The sequence below is a fragment of the Melopsittacus undulatus genome, chromosome Z (genome assembly GCF_012275295.1).
Source record: "Melopsittacus undulatus isolate bMelUnd1 chromosome Z, bMelUnd1.mat.Z, whole genome shotgun sequence".
NCBI lineage: Eukaryota > Metazoa > Chordata > Aves > Psittaciformes > Psittaculidae > Melopsittacus > Melopsittacus undulatus.
The window spans coordinates 39,653,218-39,676,438 of NC_047557.1; the positions used below are offsets into that span (position 1 = coordinate 39,653,218).

A 23,221-nucleotide genomic window follows, 5' to 3' on the forward strand; every position below is an offset into this window, starting at 1 on the left:
GAGAACTCATACAATATTCCCTTCGATACTATGTTTCAATACCAATAAAAATAGGGTTTATCACAACATATCTAACACAAGCTTCAATGAATTTGTTATGCAATTTTAATACATAAATTAATTCACAGCACACTTGTGAAATAAAAGATTAATATCCTGATTTACAGAAAGGAAACTGAGGAAATTATTTTATTTAACATAGGAAATAAAGAGTAGAGAATAGAAAGGAACTTAGCTCCATTTCAAGACTCTGCTAAAAAGAGCATCAATCCTCTCAAGAACAGAAATTTTTTTCAGAATCTACTCTGAACAGAGATCTGTAAAACTTGCCATAAAAACAGAAATAAGGAAAGGTTAGAATAATTTGAGTACATACAACTGAGATATGACATTTGTTGGAATATCAGATTTACTAATCTCTGCCTTTACTATCATGAAACTCTGACTGAAATCAGAGCTTGAGTGTTGAGCTGCAACGCTTTCACTCTACACAACACATATCCAGCTCAGCAGGGATGCATGCTTGTGAACAGCTTACTATACCCAACTATAATCATATAATTATCATCTTTGGTTTTATCATCTATCATCAATTAGACTATTGAACCAAATCAAATAATCGACCCTATAGAAAGCACTTTAATAAAAGATACTTCAGAGAAGCAAGCACAAACACTGACAGCAAAGCCAAGCCTTAATCAAATAACATCTATAAAGCATTTTAAGAACGGAAACAAATTACCATTATTACTGCTGAAAAAAAAATCCTGAAGTCATTAAGGTTTGTGTATTCTGAGTTCATAACAGAATTCTAAACTGAACAGACAAGACAGGTCTGGACAGTTTCATCTCTAATTCCCTCATATGTATTTCTGATACTGGGGGAAGTAACCAGTTCAGAATGTTTTTACAAACCGTCTGCTTTACCATTGTGCAGACCATATAATCCCTGGCCCTAAGAAGAGCAAAAAAAAAGGTCTTGTGCTGGTCAAGCACAGTAAATCATGGAGTAGAAAATGTCTGAACAAAGTAACGTAGCAAATGCAAAACTAACCTCCACCCCAACTGTGAAATTAAGATTAAAGGAAAATAAAATGGAATGCTAAAGCTAGCTCCTGTGTGTCTACCATTCACTGAAACTGACAGAAGACAAGGATATTTAAAAATTCTTATTAAAAGCTTCCCATTCTTTTGTTTTCAATCTCTTTCTTTTGAGGATTTATCTTACAATACTCTCCCTATCCCCTCTCCTCCCAACCTTGGCATAATTTTCATAAGGAAAAATTAGTTCATAAAACAGTACTGGTAAAGCCTGCATGACATAGAAACTAACCAAGAAACGAACATATTCTGATTCATTTTTGAAGTTTTGCTACCCAATTTTGTGTATTTTAGTATGAAAGCAGAAATACATGAATAATTATTAGTTTGACTGCACCACAAACTCTTCAACCACAGACGCACCATATTTTTTGTAAAATCCAGAAGAAAAGACATGTTGTAAGAAATCTCACAGGATATACACAGCAAAAAACTATTCATGTGAATTTTTTTTGTTTTTTTAGTACCATTTGAGATAAAGTTTTGATTAAAGTAAAATGCAGTAGTAGAAGATGACAATTTCTTTTGTATGTCAAATATTTTTGTATGGGTGACCTTCAGGGACATGATGAGAGTGTACACTGCAAATATACACTATGTAAAAATATCTCTGCTGTTGAGATTCTCCTCAATCTAGCTAGTTTTATTATCGGGCTGTGTATCAGTATGCAAACTTATGTCAGAAATAATATTGTCAAACTTGAACAGTGATCTAAACATTAATATTTTTAAATTAATACTTTTACGTAACAGCCAGTAACAGTTAAATCTACTTCAGGTCAAGGTAGATAGCTACTGACATCCATGAGACAAATCACCTTGATATAATGATAAACAGTACACAAGAGCTTTGCCCAAGCAACTGAAAAATGTTTCAGATAAATCAGGAAAGAAAATCTGAGCAGCCATTTTCAGGCTTATAAAGACAATCTTTATAATCAGGTTTGATTAAGAATATCAGAATTCTAGGAACTTCTGCTCTATCAAGGTCCTTTTGTTTCTACCAACACTTTCATTGAAGCAGTGTGGCAATGGACATACTTCAAGATAAGCTTATAAAAAGCATAAAAGAGTATCTCCTGCTCTCAAAAAGCTGAACGTGTTAAACTGGCTTTATAAATTTTATGTCATATTTTAAGTGAAAGGTGGAACAAAGTCCTAGCTCGTAACTACCTAGGTTAAGTACAACAGAAAGCTCACACCTTGAATTCACCCAAAGCCTGCAATTTACTGATGCCATTGTTTTACCACACTGTTGTACACACTAACTGCAAGGAATAATCGGATGCACAATCATGTAAGTCACAAACAGTTACTGTTTCTCCCAAAGTTAATTAAATCACTGAAAATTAAATTCTGCTCATATATAATGTTGAGAAAATAACTGGCTCAAAATCATTGCTAAAGGACCATCTCTGTATGCAATAGGGCTGTTTAGAAACTATGTTATTTCGATTTTCTCTTACCTCCAGTGTTAAGTACACAGTGCTAATTGCTACTTTGATTTCTCCATCTGAAATCTTGAGATCTTTCAGCATAGCATCCTCAATACTTACACCTGTTTGAGAAGAGAAAGGAATTTTAACATATACAAACATCTACATCTGACAGATGCAGGAACATATATCAAAAACACACTTAGACTAGACCGTAATGTTGAGGCTTCTGTATTTTAGGACATTCTATGAGAAAATTAAAAACAACATGAATATTTCAATGGTTAATATTTCTAGAGGATTTTTTAAAACAAGGACAAGATTTTAAGGATGGGGGTGAGGGACTGGGGAGCAAAGGATGAGGAATTAAGTCTGCAATGAAGTTGTGTGAAAACTCATTTTTTAAAAGAACTGAATTCCAGTGATGATAAATGTGTAGACAGACCATTGCTATGGTCTAATAGGAAATCACTAACATGAAACATTTCTGGAACGAGTAATATATTGAAAAATACATGTAGAATACTATGGTATTTACAAAATATTCAGAAGCAAAACACTTAAGATACTATGTAAAAACATAAGGTCATTCAACCTTTCTGATCTTCCTTGAAAACTGGAACTAACAGCAATGAGTTTCTCTCACATACATCAAATGGCAAATGAACGAACTAGATGTTTATGTACCATAGAAACAGAAGTACATATCATCAGAAAAAGCAGAGTGAAACTGGAATTGCTTCACTTTGAAACTAGAAATGTTGATATGTTTATGTACAATGTACTAAAAATCCTCGTGACAAGGTGTCTCTAACAGGAGTTATCTGACTAAAATGCTGTAAAGATTCCCCCCAAAAATATGTATCTGTGAACATGATCCTATCACATGATCAGAAATACAGAGATGATAGCCAAGTATCAGTATAAAGAAAGTTATAAGCCACTTACTTCAGTGTAGGATGGTAAATAAAATGTCCACAGATGTTTAAAGCTTAGAAGCATAACATTCAAAATGTGTTTGCATGCTTGTTTTTTAAGTGGGAGTCAAATACCAACTTAAGCCAAGAAATGAATCTTTACTTTTCCTGTATGGAGTCTAATGCTACATTCAATCTAATGACAAGATGACCTGGTTCATGTTCACATATTTATTATATCTACGCATCTGTCCTCTCAGAAATATTTATAGGCCACCTGTAGACTTTTTGGTGGGCTACAGGCATCTGTACTTCTAATAGCAACCAGATTCATGAGTTCAGGCCAATGAACTATTATTTCTGCATGAAACTTAATTGCTTGTAAGGCAGGCTGATGCCAACCTTATTAAGTTTAACCATGACAAGTGCAAGGTCCTACACCTGTGTCGGAGCAATCCCAGGCACAGCTACAGGCTGGGCAAAAAGGAAATTCAGAGCAGCCCTGCAGAGAAGGAACTGGGGGTGTTGGTCGATGAGAAAATGAACATGAGCCGGATTCAGTGTACACCTGCACCCAGAAAGCCAACCGTATTCTGGGCTGCATCAAAAGGAGAGTGACCAGCAGGTCAAAGGAGGTGATCCTGCCCCTCTACTCTGCTCTCATGAGACCTCACCTGCAGTATTGTGTGCAGTTCTGGTGTCCTCAACATAAAAAGGACATGAAACTGTTAGAACAAGTCCAGAGGAGGGCCACGAGGATGATCAGGGGACTGGAGCACCTCCCATATGAAGAAAGGCTGAGAAAGTTGGGGCTGTTCATCCTGCAGAAGAGAAGGCTGCATGGAGACCTCATAGCAGCCTTCCAGTATCTGAAGGGCCCTATAAGGATGCTGGGGAGGAATTCTTCATTAGGGATTGTAGTGATAGGCCAAGGGGTAACAGGTTAAACTTAAACAGGGGAAGTTTAGGTTGGATATAAGGAAGAAATTCTTTACTGTTAGGCACTGGAATGTGTTGCCCAGGGAGGTTGTGAATGCTCCATCCCTGGTGGTGTTCAAGACCAGGTTGTACGAAGCCTTGGGTGACATGGTTTAGTGTGAGGTGTCCCTGCCCATGGCAGGAGTGTTGAAACTAGATGATGTTATGGTCTTTTCCAACCCTAACTATTCTATGATTCTAATAAGAGGTATATATAAGGTGAAATATTCAGCAGAGGTTAGAGCCTTCAAATGACTCCAGGAACTCAAAAGCACCTTACTAATCCAAATGCTACATGAATATATGCAGAGCTAAATATGTACCTTATGATACACAGCAAACAGCAGCTGTGAGACAAAAAGAGTGTATGACATTGCTCTCCTTATGTGGCACAAGAAAATTACTGGCAACCAATGTCATGCAGACTGAAACCATTATATCTACTGGTCCATGTTTTGCATTGGGTATTAGGGTAAACTTCATGGTCCAAGTACATGACAAACATTATTTAACCATCTTCACTTGCAACTGACAAAATTGAGTTCCATAAAAGAATCATCTGATCTCTCCAATCCGGGCTGCATTCAGTTCACTTCTGAATTTTGACTCCTTGACTAATGTCTGGAGGAACTTCAGGGAACTATGTGAAGATTTATAGCCCTGAAATAATTTAGCTTTCAGCCTCACTGAAAGAAAAAGCAAAGGAAGAAGCACCTCAAATTCCTTCTGTAACTACCAGCTAGCGCAGCCATATCAGGCTGACAGCCTAAATTCAGATGAGAAGATTCTGAAGATGGGTGCATAGAGAAAGGTAAAAAAAGATTATGAGACTGCACAGACTCTGTGCATACGTGATATACCCAACAAATAGGTATCTCGATAATTAAATTCTCACTCCTTCTTACAAACTTCACAGCAAACGCCATTTAGCAAAGTAAAAAAATATGAGTTCATATTTTCAGGATTTCAGAGCATCCCTTCAAAAGACTGCTATCAAAATTGCAGTTCAAACATTCCCACTTTTGAGCGCTGAAAAAATGACAACAGTGTTCAGCAATTTCTATCAGAAGGAAATGAAAGTTCCCACTGCTTCCTTCATCTTAGTCTGAAGTCACATTCACTTCACCTGTACACAGCCCTTGATAAACCTGAGAAGATTCAGAAGACATACTCCCACAGCACACAGACAATTGCAGCACAACTTCTACATATGGGCTGCCACATTGTTTTATGCCCCTATACTTCATTAACACAAACTGTTGATTGGAATACAATTGTAAAAGCAATATATGAAATAAATCAATGTTTTCTTTATCTGTAAGAACAACAAAAATTATTTAGGAGTTCAGCAGTTCCTCAACAGAAATCACAATACATGATTCAGAATGTAAGCCACTTAATTTAAAATTCAGTATAATACATGTAACTGTCAATGAAGATAGCATGCTGCAGCTACTTTTACCACACACAATGAGCCAATATATTCTGATACAGCTACATAACTAAATTTGTAAAAGTTCAGAAAAATGGAAGCAAGTTGCACTACCTTGTGGGTTAAGCTGAGTCTCCTGGAGAACAGAGATAATCTCCTCTCGTGGGGGAAGATCTGGAAACTTCTCCTCTAGGACTGACAGTACTTTCTCCTGTTGCTCAGTAATTCTGTCAGCCTCCAAAGACATGCACTTGAAGAGAATGCTTCCTGAAACATTGAAAGATAAAAATCAATTACCTCTTTGCTAACAGCAAAATGGTACTACAGAAACAAGAATGTTTACCATATCGCCATCCAAAACTTTTCCTTCCTGGAGGTCGTTTCCACTGACAAGTTCACTGAATGAGATATTAAATGCTTTTCGCACAGAAGCACTCTCCTAACATGAAGGCAGTTTCTAAAATCTGAACTGGGTGGCTTGTCAGAGCCTATGCTCCAGCTAACTGGCTGGTTCCAGTGCTGCTACAGTGTGCAATATGCTTCTGTATGTTCAGCAGAGCTCTGTGGCATGGCCACTAGTGAGCAGGGAGACACCAGGGCTTGTCCCTTGTTCCCCTCTAAGCATTAGGCCAAGTGTTGATTTGCTTGAGAACAGTAAATCTACATTGCCAACCTTCCTTCTACAGACATGTCAATGAACCGCTACAATGGATATAAGGAAGAAATTCTTCACTATGAGGGTGGTGAGACACTGTTAACAGGTTGCCCAGATAATGTGCTAGATGCCCCATCCCTGGAAGTGTTCAAGGCCAGGCTGGACAGTGCTTTGAGCAACTTGGTTTAGTGGAAGGTGTCCTTGCCCATGACAGTGGGCTTCAACTAAACCATCTTGAAGTCATTGGCTGTTTTGGTGTAACTGACCCTGGCTAATTCCTCGTCAATGAACATACCAAAAAGCACAGCACACTCAGGCAAAGAAACCCAAGATGCATTATGCTTTAAAATTTAAGAGAAATGTAATCCAATTAATAACTTTACAATTGGTATGTTCTCACAATACACAGGTGAGTTTGCTGTCTTTTTAATCAACTATTTCTTCATTGCACGTATTCCATCCTGGATGTGAAGCATTTCTGATGGTTCGAAGTTTAAAGTCACTCTTTCATCCCGTGGAGACTGGGATTCCATTTATTAATATACCCAAAGATAGCCTTTGCTTCCGTTTACTCACACAATCAAGGATAAAATCCCATACTTCAGCACTGAAATTATTTATTACTCTACTGTGCACAGGGATTTCAAACAAGTTATGATTGCATTGTATCATGCAAGGTCAATGAGCAAATCAGTACAATAGTATAAGGTAGTTATTGTAAGCAAAAATTTTTAGGCTTTATCACAGAGCCAAGAGAGGAAAAGAAAAACTTGCACATAGCCATCCTCAACCTCACTAAACTGACTAGGACCCAAACATCTGGTATGCGTCCATTTTTCTCCTGCACTGTCATAACAAAAACAAAATAATGAAAAAGCATTTCTTCAGAATTCACAAGGCACTTGCAACACAAAGCAGTTTTGCCGTGCTACGTATACACTTCTTTATTAGACAAATCCTGTGTGGGCTAAATAATAAATAATGCTTAAAGCTGCTCCCCACAACATATGAATTTCTGTAAATTCACATACAGAAAATTCTATTCCACGTTCTATGTTTCCACTGCAGATACTGTAACTGCCAATAATTTTTTTAATTCTCAGTATCTCTTTATGTCATTCTTACGATGACTCTAAGACAATATTTCTGCCCTTTTTGATAGTACTGAAAATATTAAAGAGATAAAGACTGTCTGAAAATCCTGTATACTGATTCAGACTGACATATGTAAATTCAGGTAAACAAAACACAGCTCCACAAGCCTACAAGTAAATAAGTGACATATAAACACCTAAGACACCTTATCTATGTTATAAGGATATATACCTATATATGTTAGCAAAGCCTGTTTTTCAGTCCCTTTTCTATGAAGTAAGTTTCTCAATCAACAACCTTCAGGACAGATTATCTATCAATATTCCTTCATTGTTCCAACATCTAACAAGATTAACAGTGCCTGTGCTACATATTCTTGCCCATACCTTGGGAAGGTTGGTGATCAAAATGAGTTTGGAGGCCCACAACACACTCCCAGTCAGCACAGAGCTGCACCTGGATAAATGGCAGCTCAGCAACCAGGCTGCATTAATTATTGTAGCAACAGTAATCTGCTTTTTCAGCAGTTGTTTTTTCTTCCCTCTAGGAGCAGACAAGGAAATTGCTCATACACACACAAAGGAAATGGAAACTGCAGAAGAAAGTATGGGAGCTACAGTGAGTGCTCGAATTCATCATACAGTTACCTACTGAAGGGAGGCTGTTGCATATCCCATTCAGCCTTCCAGCAGCCCTAGGATGAGCTAAGCAGTCTGTCCATCTGTACAGGTTCTGAGACACACAACGTGTCAAACTTTTACCACTGCTCTGTGAGCCTCAGTGAGGAAAGTATTTAGAGAAGACCAAGATGAGAAAATCTTAACAAAAACATGCTGGGAAATGTAGTAAAACAAGAGGTCTGAGTTGTATACCAAATCAAGCTCATCAGTTTTGAAGACAATGTGACATGAACTTTGTTGTCTAATTTCACAGAAATAACTCCTATGTAGTGGGTTTGGTGTCAGGTTCTTCTGCAGCCAAGCAAAAGGGTATTGAAAGGCAAGACAGGAAAGGAGTTGAACAAACAGAGGAAGCGTCTCACCTTTCTCCAATTACAGGAAATATGAGAAGTGGCAGCAGAAAATACTGTGGTTACACTAAGACAGGTTCCAGCAGCCACGTCAGTACCTGGCTGTGATTTTTACAAGTGCCTAAACTACAAGTTATACAGCACCAAAAAATCATCATAAGTATCTGTCTGCTAAAATATTACATAGATTTCTTTACACCAAAGCAGTTCTGTTAAAAGTCATGCAGCAGCAACATTGCTGATGCCAATGAAACTAGCTTAATTATCCTAAACACATGAATTGGTGGAACCTTTCACATTATTTATCTGTTACCCAATCAAAAGGGCTAGAAAGATTGCCTACGATATACTGTGGCAACCTACCATGCACTTCTACGGATATCAATGTGCATTTGTCTCTTACTTTCATATGTGCAACAAATTCTAGGTTTCTTCAATGGCAAGGCTGTCTGTCTTATATTTGATCTCACCTTTGGCAGGACATAGACATTACTGCAAAGTTGTAAAATCAGAATGTGTTTAGGCACACACTGTACAGCAGCATCTAACTGGAGGCCTCTATTTTCCATTGCTCAGGGTCAATTCTTTTGCATATTTTGATCCAAAGCAAACTTTGAAATTTGGAATTTACCACTTAATACAAGAATGGAATGCAGTCAGCCTGAAATACTGCCTCATCAGGGGCAGATATCTTAGAAAGGTTTCTAAAAGGTCGTTTTTCCCACTTGCTTGCTATTGCTAACTTTTCTACTAGGACAAAAGCAAGAAAAAGATCCTTCTCAAGTTAACAGAGTGTTGGCAAGCCATAACATAAACATATATTCTTCCTTCATTCTTTAATACTCTGCTCATCAGCAGGAAAGAAAGGCACATAAGTCTTCTCTCCAAGCACCCTCAGCATCCCTGTGAGGGTTAAGATTCCAGGTATTTTAGAAAAACAGTTTACTCAAGATACTTTTGCTTGGCCAAAGGTCAGTTGCCTACTCAGTCATGTGTTCCCTTGTAAGTATTTGCTCTAAAAGAGTTACATGGGCTCAGAAATCTCCTGCAGATTTCACTGAGTGCTGGTGCAACTCCCCGAGGCTTTCTGAAAGCATAATGGAGGTTGCACTGTCTGCTGACTAGCACAGAAAAAAGAAACATATAATAGGTAGTACAAGATTCAGTATTATTTCTTGTGTGCATTATACTACATTACAGATAATTCTTTTTTTTTCTGAAGGAGAGGTCACTAGAAAACAGGCTAGGGCTCTCAAAAAGAAAAAAAAATTGTGTTTTATTCTTTTTTGCACAGCAGTTTGGAAGTGGGGCATTAGTTTTGCCAAAAGCAATTGCTGTGCATTAATATTAAACATGATCTAATGAAGGCAGAAGTCGTTTTGGGAAAACATTAAGAACAGCAAAACCATCTCCTGAATTACAAGTTTCTGGCTGAGAGAAACAGTACAACAAAAATACAGGCATTTCTCCTGCCAAGGCTTTACTATATGACCTGCAGAAGTAAAGACAGCGAAAAGGGGAAAACCAACAATACCTTATGAAATGATACTGCAACACTTTCCACCCCCCAAAACCAAACTGTAACAAACCAAAACTGTACAACAGACCCAAGAAAGCAGTCTGCATTGTAATTAAGAGGAAAGCCACAAAGCTGGTATAAAAGCTTTGGGGGAGGAGGAAAGAAGCAGTGCCTCCAAGAAAACTGCTTTCATATATAAAAACAAAAGGATCAGTCCAAATAACTGCAGTGTTTGGTGCAGCTCAAAATGATCCTGTCTGGCATGTATATTAAGGATACATTAATTAAGGAACATGTGAATCATCTGATTGATGTGAAAGATAGAGCAAAGGGAAAAAAAAAAGAGGGCATAATTCCTGACATCCCTAAAAGGGCATTTCTTAACATTTGCCTGGGTGGCTCGAATAACAAACAAATCTTCTCTACTGAATGTCAGACTGCCCTAACAGAGCAGGAAAAGACCTCAGCTACACACCCCATGAACTGCAAAAGCAGATTCACATTAAAAAAAAACAAAACCAAAAAACATTGTTGATGCTCTTGCTGCAAATCTGTCTCTATTTACATGTTGCAGTCTGCACCTTGTGGCATCCTTCAAGGCCTTATACAAATAAACATAAGGAGGCATTTCTGAGAGTGCACTGACGCAAGGTACCTGACAGTGAGTGCCTGGAATCACATCCTTGCCAGCTGGCTGCAAAAGAAAATGTAATGATTCAGCAGTTTAATGGATCTTGAGTTTGGCAACAGTCCCCTTGTAAACATCTCCGGGGAAATAAAATAATACAGGCCCAAGACTCTGGCAGGTTCTGTAATTGTTTGCTGCTGGCACAAATCCAGGGACAGCACAAGCTCTAACTTCAGGCAAATATGGCTGTACAATACTCTGACTCTCCAAGCAAGCTCTATTCAAAACCCAAGGGTAGAATTATCTTACAGCATGTCTGACGGGGAGACAAAGATACCAGAAAAGCATTCGGCTGAAAAAAAAGTCCTTAATTATTAAACTGCCTAAATCAATAATGCTTAGTTTCACAGGAAAAGTCTTTTAACTTTTTTTTTTTTTAAACACAGAAGAGCAGATGAAGTTTGTTCAAAGTTGAGATATGGCAGGTTATAAACATCTGCCTTTGTTATTAAAATAAAAAAAAAAAGCCAACAGACTGTGAGAAAAAATACAATTGAAAAAGAGTGAAAAAGAGGCAACAAATGAAGCTGTCACAGCCACCATGCAATACTATTAAAACATGAGGTATCTGTATTATCTTTCAAGTCTTCTAGCAAAGCACTCACTAGAAAGCCAGAAATGAAAGACAAGTTACCAGCTCAGAAACTCAGATTCTGTTAGGATTTCTCAGCTCTTTTATGAAAATAAAATAACAATTCTTTGACTTTCACCTTGGCCTTCTATGGTTCTTTGGCCCCAAACTTATACATGCTAACAATATACAGATTTACACTTGAAGTAACAATGAAAGTGGGAAAAACCCAGTAGGGCTTTTTCACTGGTTCTACACTGTAGAGTGCCAACACAGCGAGGGTCCATTCTGCAAGTCTCCACACACGCATTCACGGGTAATGAGAACGAAGCAGCCACCCCTGCTTTCAGAGCATGATATGTGGACATGATATGTGGTCCCTTTATTTTCTATGCTCACACTGAAATGAATTTCAAAAGCTGCAGTTTATGGGCAAGGCATTTGAAAAAAAGGCCATAATATATGCAGAGAAACACAAAAGCTAGACTCCATGGAATGACAGGATCAACCAGGTTGGAAAAGACCTTTGAGATCAAGTCCAACCACTACCCAGCACTGCAAAACCCATCACTAAACCACTAAGGGCCTCATCTACATGGTTTTGGACACTTCCAGGGATGCTAATTCCACCACCACCATGGAAAGCCTGACCTGGTAGGCTGTGTTTGATCTTTTATTTTCAGACTGCTATAGTTTGATCTGCCATCTAGATATATTTATATATAAGATTTTTATTTTATCTTATTGAAACCAGTAATGGGATTCACTGACCTTTCTGAATTTGCAATAGAAGTACCAAAAACCTTTCCTAATTTAAGAGACCCACAATAGGACTCCCTGTATTCCTTAGTTTTCTATATATATGATCTGCATGGCTGGGAGAAGTAGAAAAGCAGTATTTCACAAATGCAGCTGTGTTTTATTGTTTAAGCTTTGTCAATCACTTCTCACACAATGCAAAAGAAGGTACGCAGGCACTCCTATATCCAGGAAGTTTCTCAGATATGTACTACCAAACACGTTAATTAAAATGAAGTTACAATTTTATTTTATTTTTTTAAAGCTACTATCTTCCTCAAAACTGGAAGTGCTATCTCTTTCATGCAAGCACTTTCAGTATTTCTCTAGTAAAAACACTTTATTAGGATTTGGATTGCAGAATGAACAGCAAAAACATGCAGACATTTACACCCTTATGTAACACTTGAACATATTCTTGTTCATTATTCAGAGCACTGCCTCCTGACTCTTCCCACCACCAAATATCCTTTTTTGGTTCTGTCTCCAAAATCAATTGTTATGCTTTGTCATTTGCCTAGATTCCTGGATAGCTACTCAACAGAAATTTGCAGCTTACAGTAATATTTCATGGCAGGTTTATTAGAGCTCATTAGCATGGAAAGATACTAAAAGAGCAGGCCAAATACTGTGTTACTGTTAATGGTTCTTCTATGGAAACATAAAAAAATACCATTTTATATTTCTCTTAACATGTTCATTATTTAGTTATTACGGTGACGAGTACAGTGACAAGCCAAGATTCCGATAGTTTCTGAAATCATAATGCAGACAAGTTTTCATAATCTTCATTAAACATGTCCACATTAATTTCCTAAAAGGGCATTTAATAGTTGCATATCAATTAAAACACAAAATTTTCAAAATTCATGAAACACTATTAAAATTCAGTAAATAACTTGAAAGCAGCAAAGCGTTCTTTTCAACCCCAGTTTTGTTTCCAACTGAAGAGCTCTGCTCCAGCAAAGAAACTGAGGAAACTAATACAAATGATGAACTATGAAGACAGAAATGAAAATACTTCTGACAGCTGAACCCCCTCCTGTACCCTACTAGGCATACAATACAAAAGAAAAGGAGAGCACAATGAAGAATTAGTTAAAGTATTTTTGAATAGTAAAAGTTTCACATCACACCATTAAAACATCATGCTACCACCATCAGGAGGAGCTTTAACGTGTAAATATTAGATTCCAATCCATATTGCTGTCCACAGTGCCCCTGGAATCTTTGAACTGCACAGCTTTTCCAGCTACCCAGCTGGTGTGTCGACAGCTCCATTTAATATTCTTGTCAAGTGATACAGCAAAGACCTCTCATGCCTATTTTTAAATGCACATTTTTAATATTCAATATAATGTTACTCTTTAACAAACTCTTTACTCCCTGCTTCTTTTATGAAGCTTCCTGTGGTCTTTAAAGGGATTGTTAACCAAAGAATGGATCACACTCTTTCTGCATGAGCAGATTCAGAAACACTCCATTAAACCTTTCAGTATTTAATATAAAGAGTAATCTCTCACCTCTGAGGAGATATGCCAGTTGCTGAGTGATTAACTCTGGTGCCTCTTGAAGAATCTCTTTTACTACTACCGAGGAAGAAGATGCTTGTAACTCCAGGCTGCCATCACATTGCTCATCTGGATTGATGACTTTGACAACAGCCGATTCCAAACTTTTATCCTCACTATCAAGCAAATTTAAAAGTTATATATATTTTTTTCTTTCTAGCTGCTTGACAATCATTTAAAAAGTTATTTTTTTTTTCTAATTCTGGACTATAACACTATTGTTATTGCTACCTGAAGTCTGCTAAAAGACAAAGAACATCACAACAAAGTCCTAAAACTAATTTTTTAAATGAGGTGTTCACAGTGGTTTTATTACTTGATAAATCACTAAGACAAAATATTTACATTTTCATTATAAAAATATTTACAAATTAATAATTAGGAAAAAAACATCTACATGTACTAAAATTATCAGTCTTTATGTATGGGAGATTTGGAATTTTCTCCATTGACTATTTTGAAGACTTACAAAAAGTCTTTGCATTTTATGTTTTTGCTTATAATAGCAATAACAAAGCCAACTATATTTAATAATGTAAAACATTAGCCATAATTAATTAGAAGGAAAAAATACAGAAAGGGACAGCAATAAAACAAAAAAATAATCTTACGGATAATTTTTACTCTCAAAAAGCAAACAATGTACTGATCTGGCTGCAGTTAAAGAACAATAGCTATGAGATTTACGCATATTTCTCATTTTAGATTTTCCCTGCTCTTATTCTAATCTACAGGCCCCTCAATAAGATGGGGCCATAACACAACAGGATGTTACTTATCTCACTTTAAGTTCTAAAGAGAGCTGGAAGTAAATTACATTCTTTACTCTGGGCAAAACAGGCAGACCATTATAAAGAAGCTCCCTATAAAAGATTCACTACAGGCTTCTAAATATTCCCTCTTACGGATGGATATATGGACTATGGTATTCCACGGAGCAACTGTGAGCCTCCGGCACTGAAGACGTTTTGAGAAAAATTATGAAGTTTGTGAGGACTGCAGTTATCCAGCAGCCATCTTAACAGCACATACGCAGATGTGCTGGCTATCTCCAAATCAGTGTGAGAATCCTAATGCCTTTAGTGAAAGCTGACTAAGAAGCAGCAACAAATCCGATCTCTTATTTACTGATCAGAGGAATCTTCCAGATAATTTAAACTAAATTAAAATATCTAATCTAAACTGTGTGAAAAAAACAAGGCCCTTAAAAAATTGGGTTTCTATTAAAAATGATGGAAAGATGACTATTAAGTTTGTTACATTTACTGAAGACATAACGGGAGAGAAAATGTATTTTAGCTTCCTTTTTAACCTTTTTTGTCTGTATTAGCATAGTAATACCAGTATTACTGGAGAAAAGATGTAAACTGCAATTTTTAAAACAGCTCAAACCCACATAAGCCATCTTGTTGTACATACAATGCAATACCTTGTCAGCATGTTGCTGTTTACAAGTGTTAAAGACAATTTCCCTTCAGCATTCAGCTGGTGCAAATTGATTTCATCTCGGAAGATATGGAATGACTCCGGGATATTCAGCTCCTCCAGTATAAATCTTGTCTCTGTGAAGTAGCTAAAATCTCTTCTTGGTATGTTCAACACAGGTAAGCAAAGAACGTCAGGAGGACTGACCTGTAACATAGGCATGTGTTTGTCATTGTTGCATAAAATGAGATCTGATTTTTATTAGGAACATGTTTTAACAGTGTGAGTAATCAAACAGTCTGAATTTTCTGTCTGGTTTTCCCTCACTTAATTTTTTAAAAAATGGGTTGTTTTGTTTATTTTTTTTCTTGTTCTTCTGTCTCTGTTTGCCTCCTATGGAATCACTGGGAAATCAGAAAGGAGAAAAAATTATGTACAGGGGTTATTAGTGAATGCTACTTAACATATTACCTAATATCCACTCATTAATTTTTGTATGGAAAGAAATGTAAATTGTTTCTATTTAAAAACCTTACCACTGCTTATAACAAAACCACTCCAGGTTAATTTTTTTACAGTATGTTTTAATTGACTTAACAATAAGATGTAACAACCTGTAACAAATAAGTTAAGACCACTCAGTCCATTTTTTCCATTACCTTGTCTAGAAAGTAAGCATAGGCCAGAGTAGAAATTAGGGAATCCAAATCACAGGATTTATTTCCAAGAACAACATGGACTTTCTCCAGGCATTTGCTCTTGTTCTGTAACATATTAGAAGACAATTGCAGTGAGCAACAATGATGAGAAAAACCAAAGCCCAATCACCAAGCCACTTCAAAAGATAAGTATCAGGCATTGTCCTCAGTTGTAGCACTTTTTACCATCATCCAAAGAAATGCACTCTGCTGTGAGATCAGGCACATTTTCGTGGCTTCATAGCTCCCAAGAAGCTAAGAGATCTGGTTTTCCTGAGACCCTGGTTTAGAACCCAGCTGAGATCTAACTAGACAGAAGTCCCTTCAGCAGTAAAATAACAAGCAGCTTCATGTATATATAGAAAAAGCTTTTAAAAAAAACCTCACAAATCTAATAAGAAAAGCAGTCCCAAAGAGCATGGAATGACACACAGCAAAATATATGCAGCAAGCTGTAATTTTAATTTCCCCTTTTTAATTTGATTGGCTGAAATCAATACCTACACAAAGTAAATGGCTTCAACCCCGACTCGTCACAAGCTGAACACACTCCATGAAGCACTGAGAGCTTTGAGATCCTCTCGCAAGCAAAGGGAACTGAGTCTGTTCTGCATTTAATAAAATCAGGAACTTTTCAAACACAAGGAAGACCAACTCTATGAAAGCAAAACATTGCAGGGAAATGCCAACCTTCTTCATAATTGTACACAGAAAATGTAAGGTGATGATTTTCACTTGTGCACATCATTAGTGTCAAGCTAGCTGCATGGAATTTTTCCATTTTATCTTAAGGAGCTAAGCTTTCTCTGAAGAAATGTATCTGACTGATGCTAAGGTAGATGTTTCAAAACCAAATATATGAAGTTAAATGTTGTTGTTGTTGTCATATACAACACATTTTCCTCTTTCCAGTGTATTTTTGTTATACTGTTTTTCTGAAGCACATATTTCTGATTGATTTGCCACCCTAAAGAATGAAAATAAGGCTCACAAGCTCATCCCTTCTTAGTATTATTCATTGTTTAGACGTCTTTAGGTTCATTATAACCCAATTCACCCCTGAAAAAGAAGGAAACCGAATGAACTGACACAATCTAGGATTAAGTAAGAAATTTTTGTCTTGTCTTTAGAATTCATTCTCTCAAACACTTAAATCTGCACACTTGTTTTTACAGCACACAAAAGCTGTAGTTTTGTTACCCTAGGTATACTGCGGTTCTAAAATCTGTAGAAAAGCAATTGGGAAGAGAACTACCAAAGATGGAAATCACTCTTCATCTTAACAGATGTCTAAAAGGAAAAGAAGAATTCACATTTCTAAAACACAAGCAAACAACCCAACATCTTTCACTCATTTTCATGTACCACCATTGCTCCCTCTTTATTGGGTCTTCAGGAATGTGAACAGAAAAATTACACAAAAATTGATGAATTCAAAGGCTGAAAGTTTCTGAATCCTACACTTCTGAAGAAATGAGAAAAGCATGGCTATAAAGAGCAGAACAGGAGGAGAACACAGCGAGAAAGCAAGCTCTGGAGAACATCTCTTTGTAATCCAAATAGGTCAACTAGCCAACTGAGGACTGCTTTTTTTAATTCCAGCACACCAGAATTTCATCAACACATATGAACCAGAACAGACTGTGCAAGAACAGGCCATCTCACCAGACTGTTCTCAGGAGTCTAACAAGAACTCTGAGATGGACATTATTAAGATAAGTTTTTAGCCTGACAGTAAGCAGGCTAAGAATGACAGAGCATATTTCTTGTTAGGCTGTGTCATGGTTTGAGCATGTTTTGAGGGTGTTCTTTTTGTTCAAGGTTTTTTCCAGCCAGGTGGAGGAGGGGAGGCCGGGAGGAAGGAGAGACAGGACACCTGACCCAGGCTAGCCAATGAGGTATTCCATACCATAGCACGTGATGCCCAGGATGCATACTGGGAAAGAGAAGGCTGGAGGGGTAGAGGCTGGAGCTGGGGAGGAAAATGGAGGAGGGAGCACATGGTGCTCGGCCAGGCAGGGTGGAGTGAGTTATGGGTCGGTGGCTGGTGGGGTGTTGTATTCTCTTCACTTGCTGTTTGCTGTATCATTATTATTTGTAGTAGTAAATGGCAGTAGGGGTTTTGTGTTATGCCTTAGCAATTAAACCGTTCTCATCTCAATCCGTGGGGGCTACATTCATTGGATTCTCCTTCCTAACTCTCCGGGAGTAGGGGGACTTGGTTTAAACTACGACATTTTTGGCGCCCAACGTGGGGCACAAGGGTTTGAGATAAGAACAGATCTGAGCGGATTTATGGTCTCTTGTCACAATGCTGATTTATAGGCTCTTAGAGGTTTTTCTCTGGATCTCGCTGTTTCGGGATTTTGCCGGGTACTTTGTATATGGATTGGATGTGTTTGTGTTTGTGTCGGAGGCTTGTAACACGGTGGGGCTCCGGCAGCAGGGGGGGATGGACGTGGCCGTGGACTTGGACTTGTACCAGGCCGTCCTGCTGCTCTTTGCCGTCCTTGTCCTTATCTGCGTCGTCGTCTGCGTGGAGCTGCGTGAAGCCAGGAAGGAGCGGCCCCGGGAGCTGCCGGCAGCTGAGGCTGCCAGGGAGAGCAGCACGGGGAGCCAAACGGCTGTGGCAGAGCAGCGGGAGCAGGCGGGGGAGGAGCGGAGCAGGGCGGTAACTGAGCAGCAGGACCAGGCAGCAGGGGAGGTGAGTCCCGCGGCCGTTCCCGACCCTCCGACGGCCGAGAGTGTCCCCCGGAAGTCGCCCGCCGACCCCCAGCAGGATGCAGGAGACTATGCAGCACTTCCCAGCAAGGCAGAGGAGGAGGATCCGGACTCGGGAGAAGAGAAGCTGATAGTGGGAGAGCTGGCAAGCACGACAGCTACATCAGCCCCAGTGACAAGTGCAGCAGCAGCACCTGAGAGTTCTGACGGTTATGAATGGCTTTTGGGTGCCCTTGGGACCTGCCTGCTGATTGTTATAGGGGTCAGCATAGTGGCACAGACACAGAGTGTGTTCTACCCACAACCATTTTGTCTGATCCCAAAAGTTAAGCAGAGTCAGGTTTGGGTCTTGTCTAGGGTTAGACAAGGATATAGGATCACCAGGAGACTGTCCCCAAGGCTGGACAGTCATGAGTGGCAGGGCATGTGGGACAGTATGGCCAGGTATCTGATCCACTGGGCCCCTCCAGTGCTTTGGAAGCATTGGAGGTGGAAGGCAGCTGTATGGAGTCCCCAGCAGCAAGCTGTAGAACTGCTGAAGGGGACAGTGAATGATTTTGAGCTTGGTGGGCCCAGATACTTCAGGCTATCAGTCCAGAGATGCAACATAGAGATGTCTCATGATCGAGGGGTGGACTTAAGAGTGATGGTGTATTGAAAATGTGGGATCTGGGCATGACGTGAATGGTATGGAATAAGGGGTGGATAATGTCATGGTTTGAGCATGTTTTGAGGGTGTTTTTTTTGTTCAAGGTTTTTTCCAGCCAGGTGGAGGAGGGGAGGCTGGGAGGAAGGAGAGACAGGACACCTGACCCAGGCTAGCCAAAGAGGTATTCCATACCATAGCACATGATGCCCAGGATGCATACTGGGAAAGAGAAGGCTGGAGGGGTAGAGGCTGGAGCTGGGGAGGAAAATGGAGGAGGGAGCACATGGTGCTCGGCCAGGCAGGGTGGAGTGAGTTATGGGTCGGTGGCTGGTGGGGTGTTGTATTCTCTTCACTTGCTGTTTGCTGTATCATTATTATTTGTAGTAGTAAATGGCAGTAGGGGTTTTGTGTTATGCCTTAGCAATTAAACCGTTCTCATCTCAATCCGTGGGGGCTACATTCTTTGGATTCTCCTTCCTAACTCTCCGGGAGTTGGGGGACTTGGTTTAAACCACAACATTTTTGGCGCCCAACATACTATCCCTCCAAACAACTGCAGGTTTCTTCCAGAACATTTATGCCTAAGGCAAACATGAGGTCAAGGTAACCTACTACCTGCTGCCAACTCTTTTCCAAAGGAAAAGGAATGTAAAACAAATTTCTGAAGGCGCTCAGGGGTTTCCTCTTACACACTGCCCTTCTCTGGGCACTCCAGGGAGGATATACTTCTGTTTCACCCACTACACTTGATTATTTTTATGACTCTCCCTCTCCCTGAGTAAGAATCTGTTCATTTGCATGAAACTACCCCATTTCATTCCCTCATCTCTGGTTTTTGTTTTTTTCTTTCAGCAAAGTGTTCTTGCAACAGATATTTTTCTAATAAAATATTATAGCTATTATACTAATGTTAAAATACAAAGACAACCTGTAAACTGTCTTAACAAGTAATACAAGTTTCCATCTCCTATATTGCAGGGCCAAAATTGGCCACAGCAAATAGCAAAGTAAGTCTGTGCTTCACATTCTAACGACGTAAAACACACTGACAAGAGAGAATAGTCATAGTCCACAGCTTGTTTCAGCAGTCTGAGGAATTTTCTTCATTAAAAAAAGTGTGAAAGCATTATTTCTGAAGAAGCACCTTCTAATACACAATCATGTATTACCAAACTAATTAATAATCAAATAAACTTTTATTAATAAAGTTGTAGAGTACATTTGGATAGCTAATTCTCTCTGTAGCTTTGGAAACTCATAAAGGGAGCAAAACATAACAAAACCTAGCTAAAATGTCACTCTTAATCATTACTAGAGAGCACGAGATGTTTGTTACTACTTTCCTAAATTAAATCCTCCATTTTCTGATGAAATAGTGTTACCCACATAAGTAATCTGTTCTCCAAAAGACAAAGCTGGATTTGATGATCCTTATCAGTCCCTTCCTACTCAACATATTCTATGATTCTCTTATACATTTCTAGAAAACAGCAGAAATTTGAGTCAGATAGAAACAGATGAGGCTTGCAGACGATCTGCACCTGTCATAACTAGAAGTCCCATCATAGCATTTTCATTCACACAGTACGTGCTGTCCCATTTGAGGTGAAGTTACAGTGTCATGGTTTAACCCCAGTCAAAACCAGGACAAACAGAGAACTATCCAGCTGAGCAGCAACTTCCATAAGCACATAGATGCAATTCCTAAGCACAGATCATAAGCTACAGTCTGAGAACCACCACAGGCAAAACTGACTAGCCAAGGACATCTCAGGGAAGCACATAAACAGGTACATGCTATCCCTGACCCAGCTCAGAATATATTTATTTACCTTTCCATCCCCAAGTGATAATCACTAAAATAATTCAGTGGCACATAACGATCATACTTGCATAACCTATTCACATGGACAACATTTTCTACTCCTAGCATCTTTATTATTTGAACAGGGTATTTATCTTTTGCCAGAATCACAGACAATATATTTATACAGCCAAATAGCATCTCCCCCATTCTGTTTTAACACAGGAGACCTTCTTGTACCAACACCACAGATAATTTATCAAAATCTTAGTGATTACCATAGTTATACAAGTGAGAGCAGGTTAAATACTGTTCTGTCCTGTGTTGGACAAACAATTTTGAGATCTGTGCGTCAGGTAATAGATCAACTGTGCCAAACTTTGGTGATAAAAAATTGAATGCTACTGCAAGCACTCTCTAAGCACAGATGTCATATACCAATTCTACCACAGGACTAGGAAAGCAGCATTTGTAATCTTCAATTTTATTTCCACCATCTTGGAAGCTGTGAAGTCACTACTTTCATCATGACATCACTTCCTCAGGTAATGAGCACTGGCAAAAAGACACCACCATCCATGGATAAAAATCATGAGATACTCCTTTGGGAACAACCACAGTGTTGCTTATTACAACTTCTAAAGCAATCAAAAGCTAGCAAGAAGGGGGGTACTGATAGAGTTGAAGCTATTTTAAGAGGAATAACTGAATAAAACTTTACATAACCTTTTCATATTGATTAAAATTATACTTTTAAGGTCAACAGAATCCTCAAAACAACCTGTTTTCATCTTCCAGAGCTTAAATCCAACCTTATCCATAATAATAGACACAGACCATCGCACAAAACAGGTGTTCCCTGTGATGTGCTGTGTTTTTTTCTGTATATTTGTAACGAAAGTACGTTATCCCTAAATTCTCACATCCGATAATGGTTTTCAAAGAGCACATAAACGAAGTAGTGACATCTTCAGCTCTGACAGACTTATGGCAAAAGATTCCCCTGTCAGGGAGGTTGGTATTACCTCTTCTGAGGCTGGGAAGACTGTCTCTTCAGCTTCTACGGCTGCTTGTGTGGTCCAAAAACCAACACAAAACCAGTATGAGCTACTGCTGAGATTTGATTTCCTACCTATTTTTTCTAGGAGACCAAAGCACAAGGTCCACTGACACTCCCTACATGCTGTTTTAATACCTTCTTTTCACCTCTCCTGACCTCTGCTCTTCTATTTGCTAAGCTTAGTTTTATTCTTTTTATTTTTTCCCTCTTGCAGGTCCAAGATACATGATTTCACCAGCATCTCCTCTCACCATAGAGGGAATGTAGCTCTCTGAATGGCTTTTTAGAATCTTACTACTACTTATCAATAACAACCTTCCAAAAAAGTATTCTCTCCATTAAAGCAACCCTGAAGTATGCCCTCCCAGGGCATCTAAGCTTAATGTTTATCTTTTAGCTCTGAGATTGCTTTCTTTTTCGTCATCTCAAATACAGATAGTTTTCATAGTCTGCTGCTTGCTAATCATCCCACTAGGAAAAAAACAGACACCCAGATGTGTCTGGATTGTTTCCAGATCTTTCCAAGCAAAGAACCCACCAGAGAAGCCCACAATTAGGAAAAGAAAGATATATACGGACAAACTCTCTGCAATAGGTCTAAAACGTGGTTATCTCCTGCAGCTATCACAGATAAACCTGAGAAGAACCATGAACCCTAAGTATCCCTGAGAATTAAAAAATTTAAGTTGCTGCTGCTGAAACTGGAACTCATAAATTAAACTACATAAGAAACCAATGATCTCTTTTAGTGCTGATGGGGTTTTGTTTAGCTAAATTAAAGGTAAGTTATAATATGTATAAACACTGGATGCCTGGGACAAAAAGAATTAAAGAAATGATGTATCATTCTCAGATGCAGTCGGTCAGGATAACTTAATTCAGATCAGACCTGTGCAAATCAACATTCACTTATCATGCTCAAAAGAGATTTATAAACATCAAGCTGCTTCTGCAATCTAGTAAGAAATCTCTTCTGATAGTCTGACACTTACAGTGAAGTTCTCGTATCTGCCCAATCTTGTTGTCTTTAATATCACAAAAGCATTAGAATGGCAATTATATCTTTATGTAAC

The 23,221-nt window shown here is 38.6% G+C and overlaps 1 protein-coding gene across 3 annotated transcripts in view; it reads right to left on the reverse strand.

The window, feature by feature from the left end:
* Positions 1 to 15,246, reverse strand: part of PRUNE2 (prune homolog 2 with BCH domain) — a 137,907-nt gene extending 122,661 nt beyond the window's left edge. For all 3 annotated transcript variants that reach the window (XM_031054394.2, XM_031054395.2, XM_031054396.2), the window contains exons 1-4: positions 15,221 to 15,246; positions 13,744 to 13,907; positions 5,979 to 6,131; positions 2,568 to 2,659 (exon numbers count right to left, since the gene is read on the reverse strand). In XM_031054394.2, the coding sequence (XP_030910254.2) occupies positions 2,568 to 2,659; positions 5,979 to 6,131; positions 13,744 to 13,907; positions 15,221 to 15,231 (420 nt within the window). In that variant the 5' untranslated portion in view covers positions 15,232 to 15,246. The remainder of the gene's footprint in view (positions 1 to 2,567; positions 2,660 to 5,978; positions 6,132 to 13,743; positions 13,908 to 15,220) is intronic.
* Between the last annotated feature and the right edge of the window lie 7,975 nt (positions 15,247 to 23,221).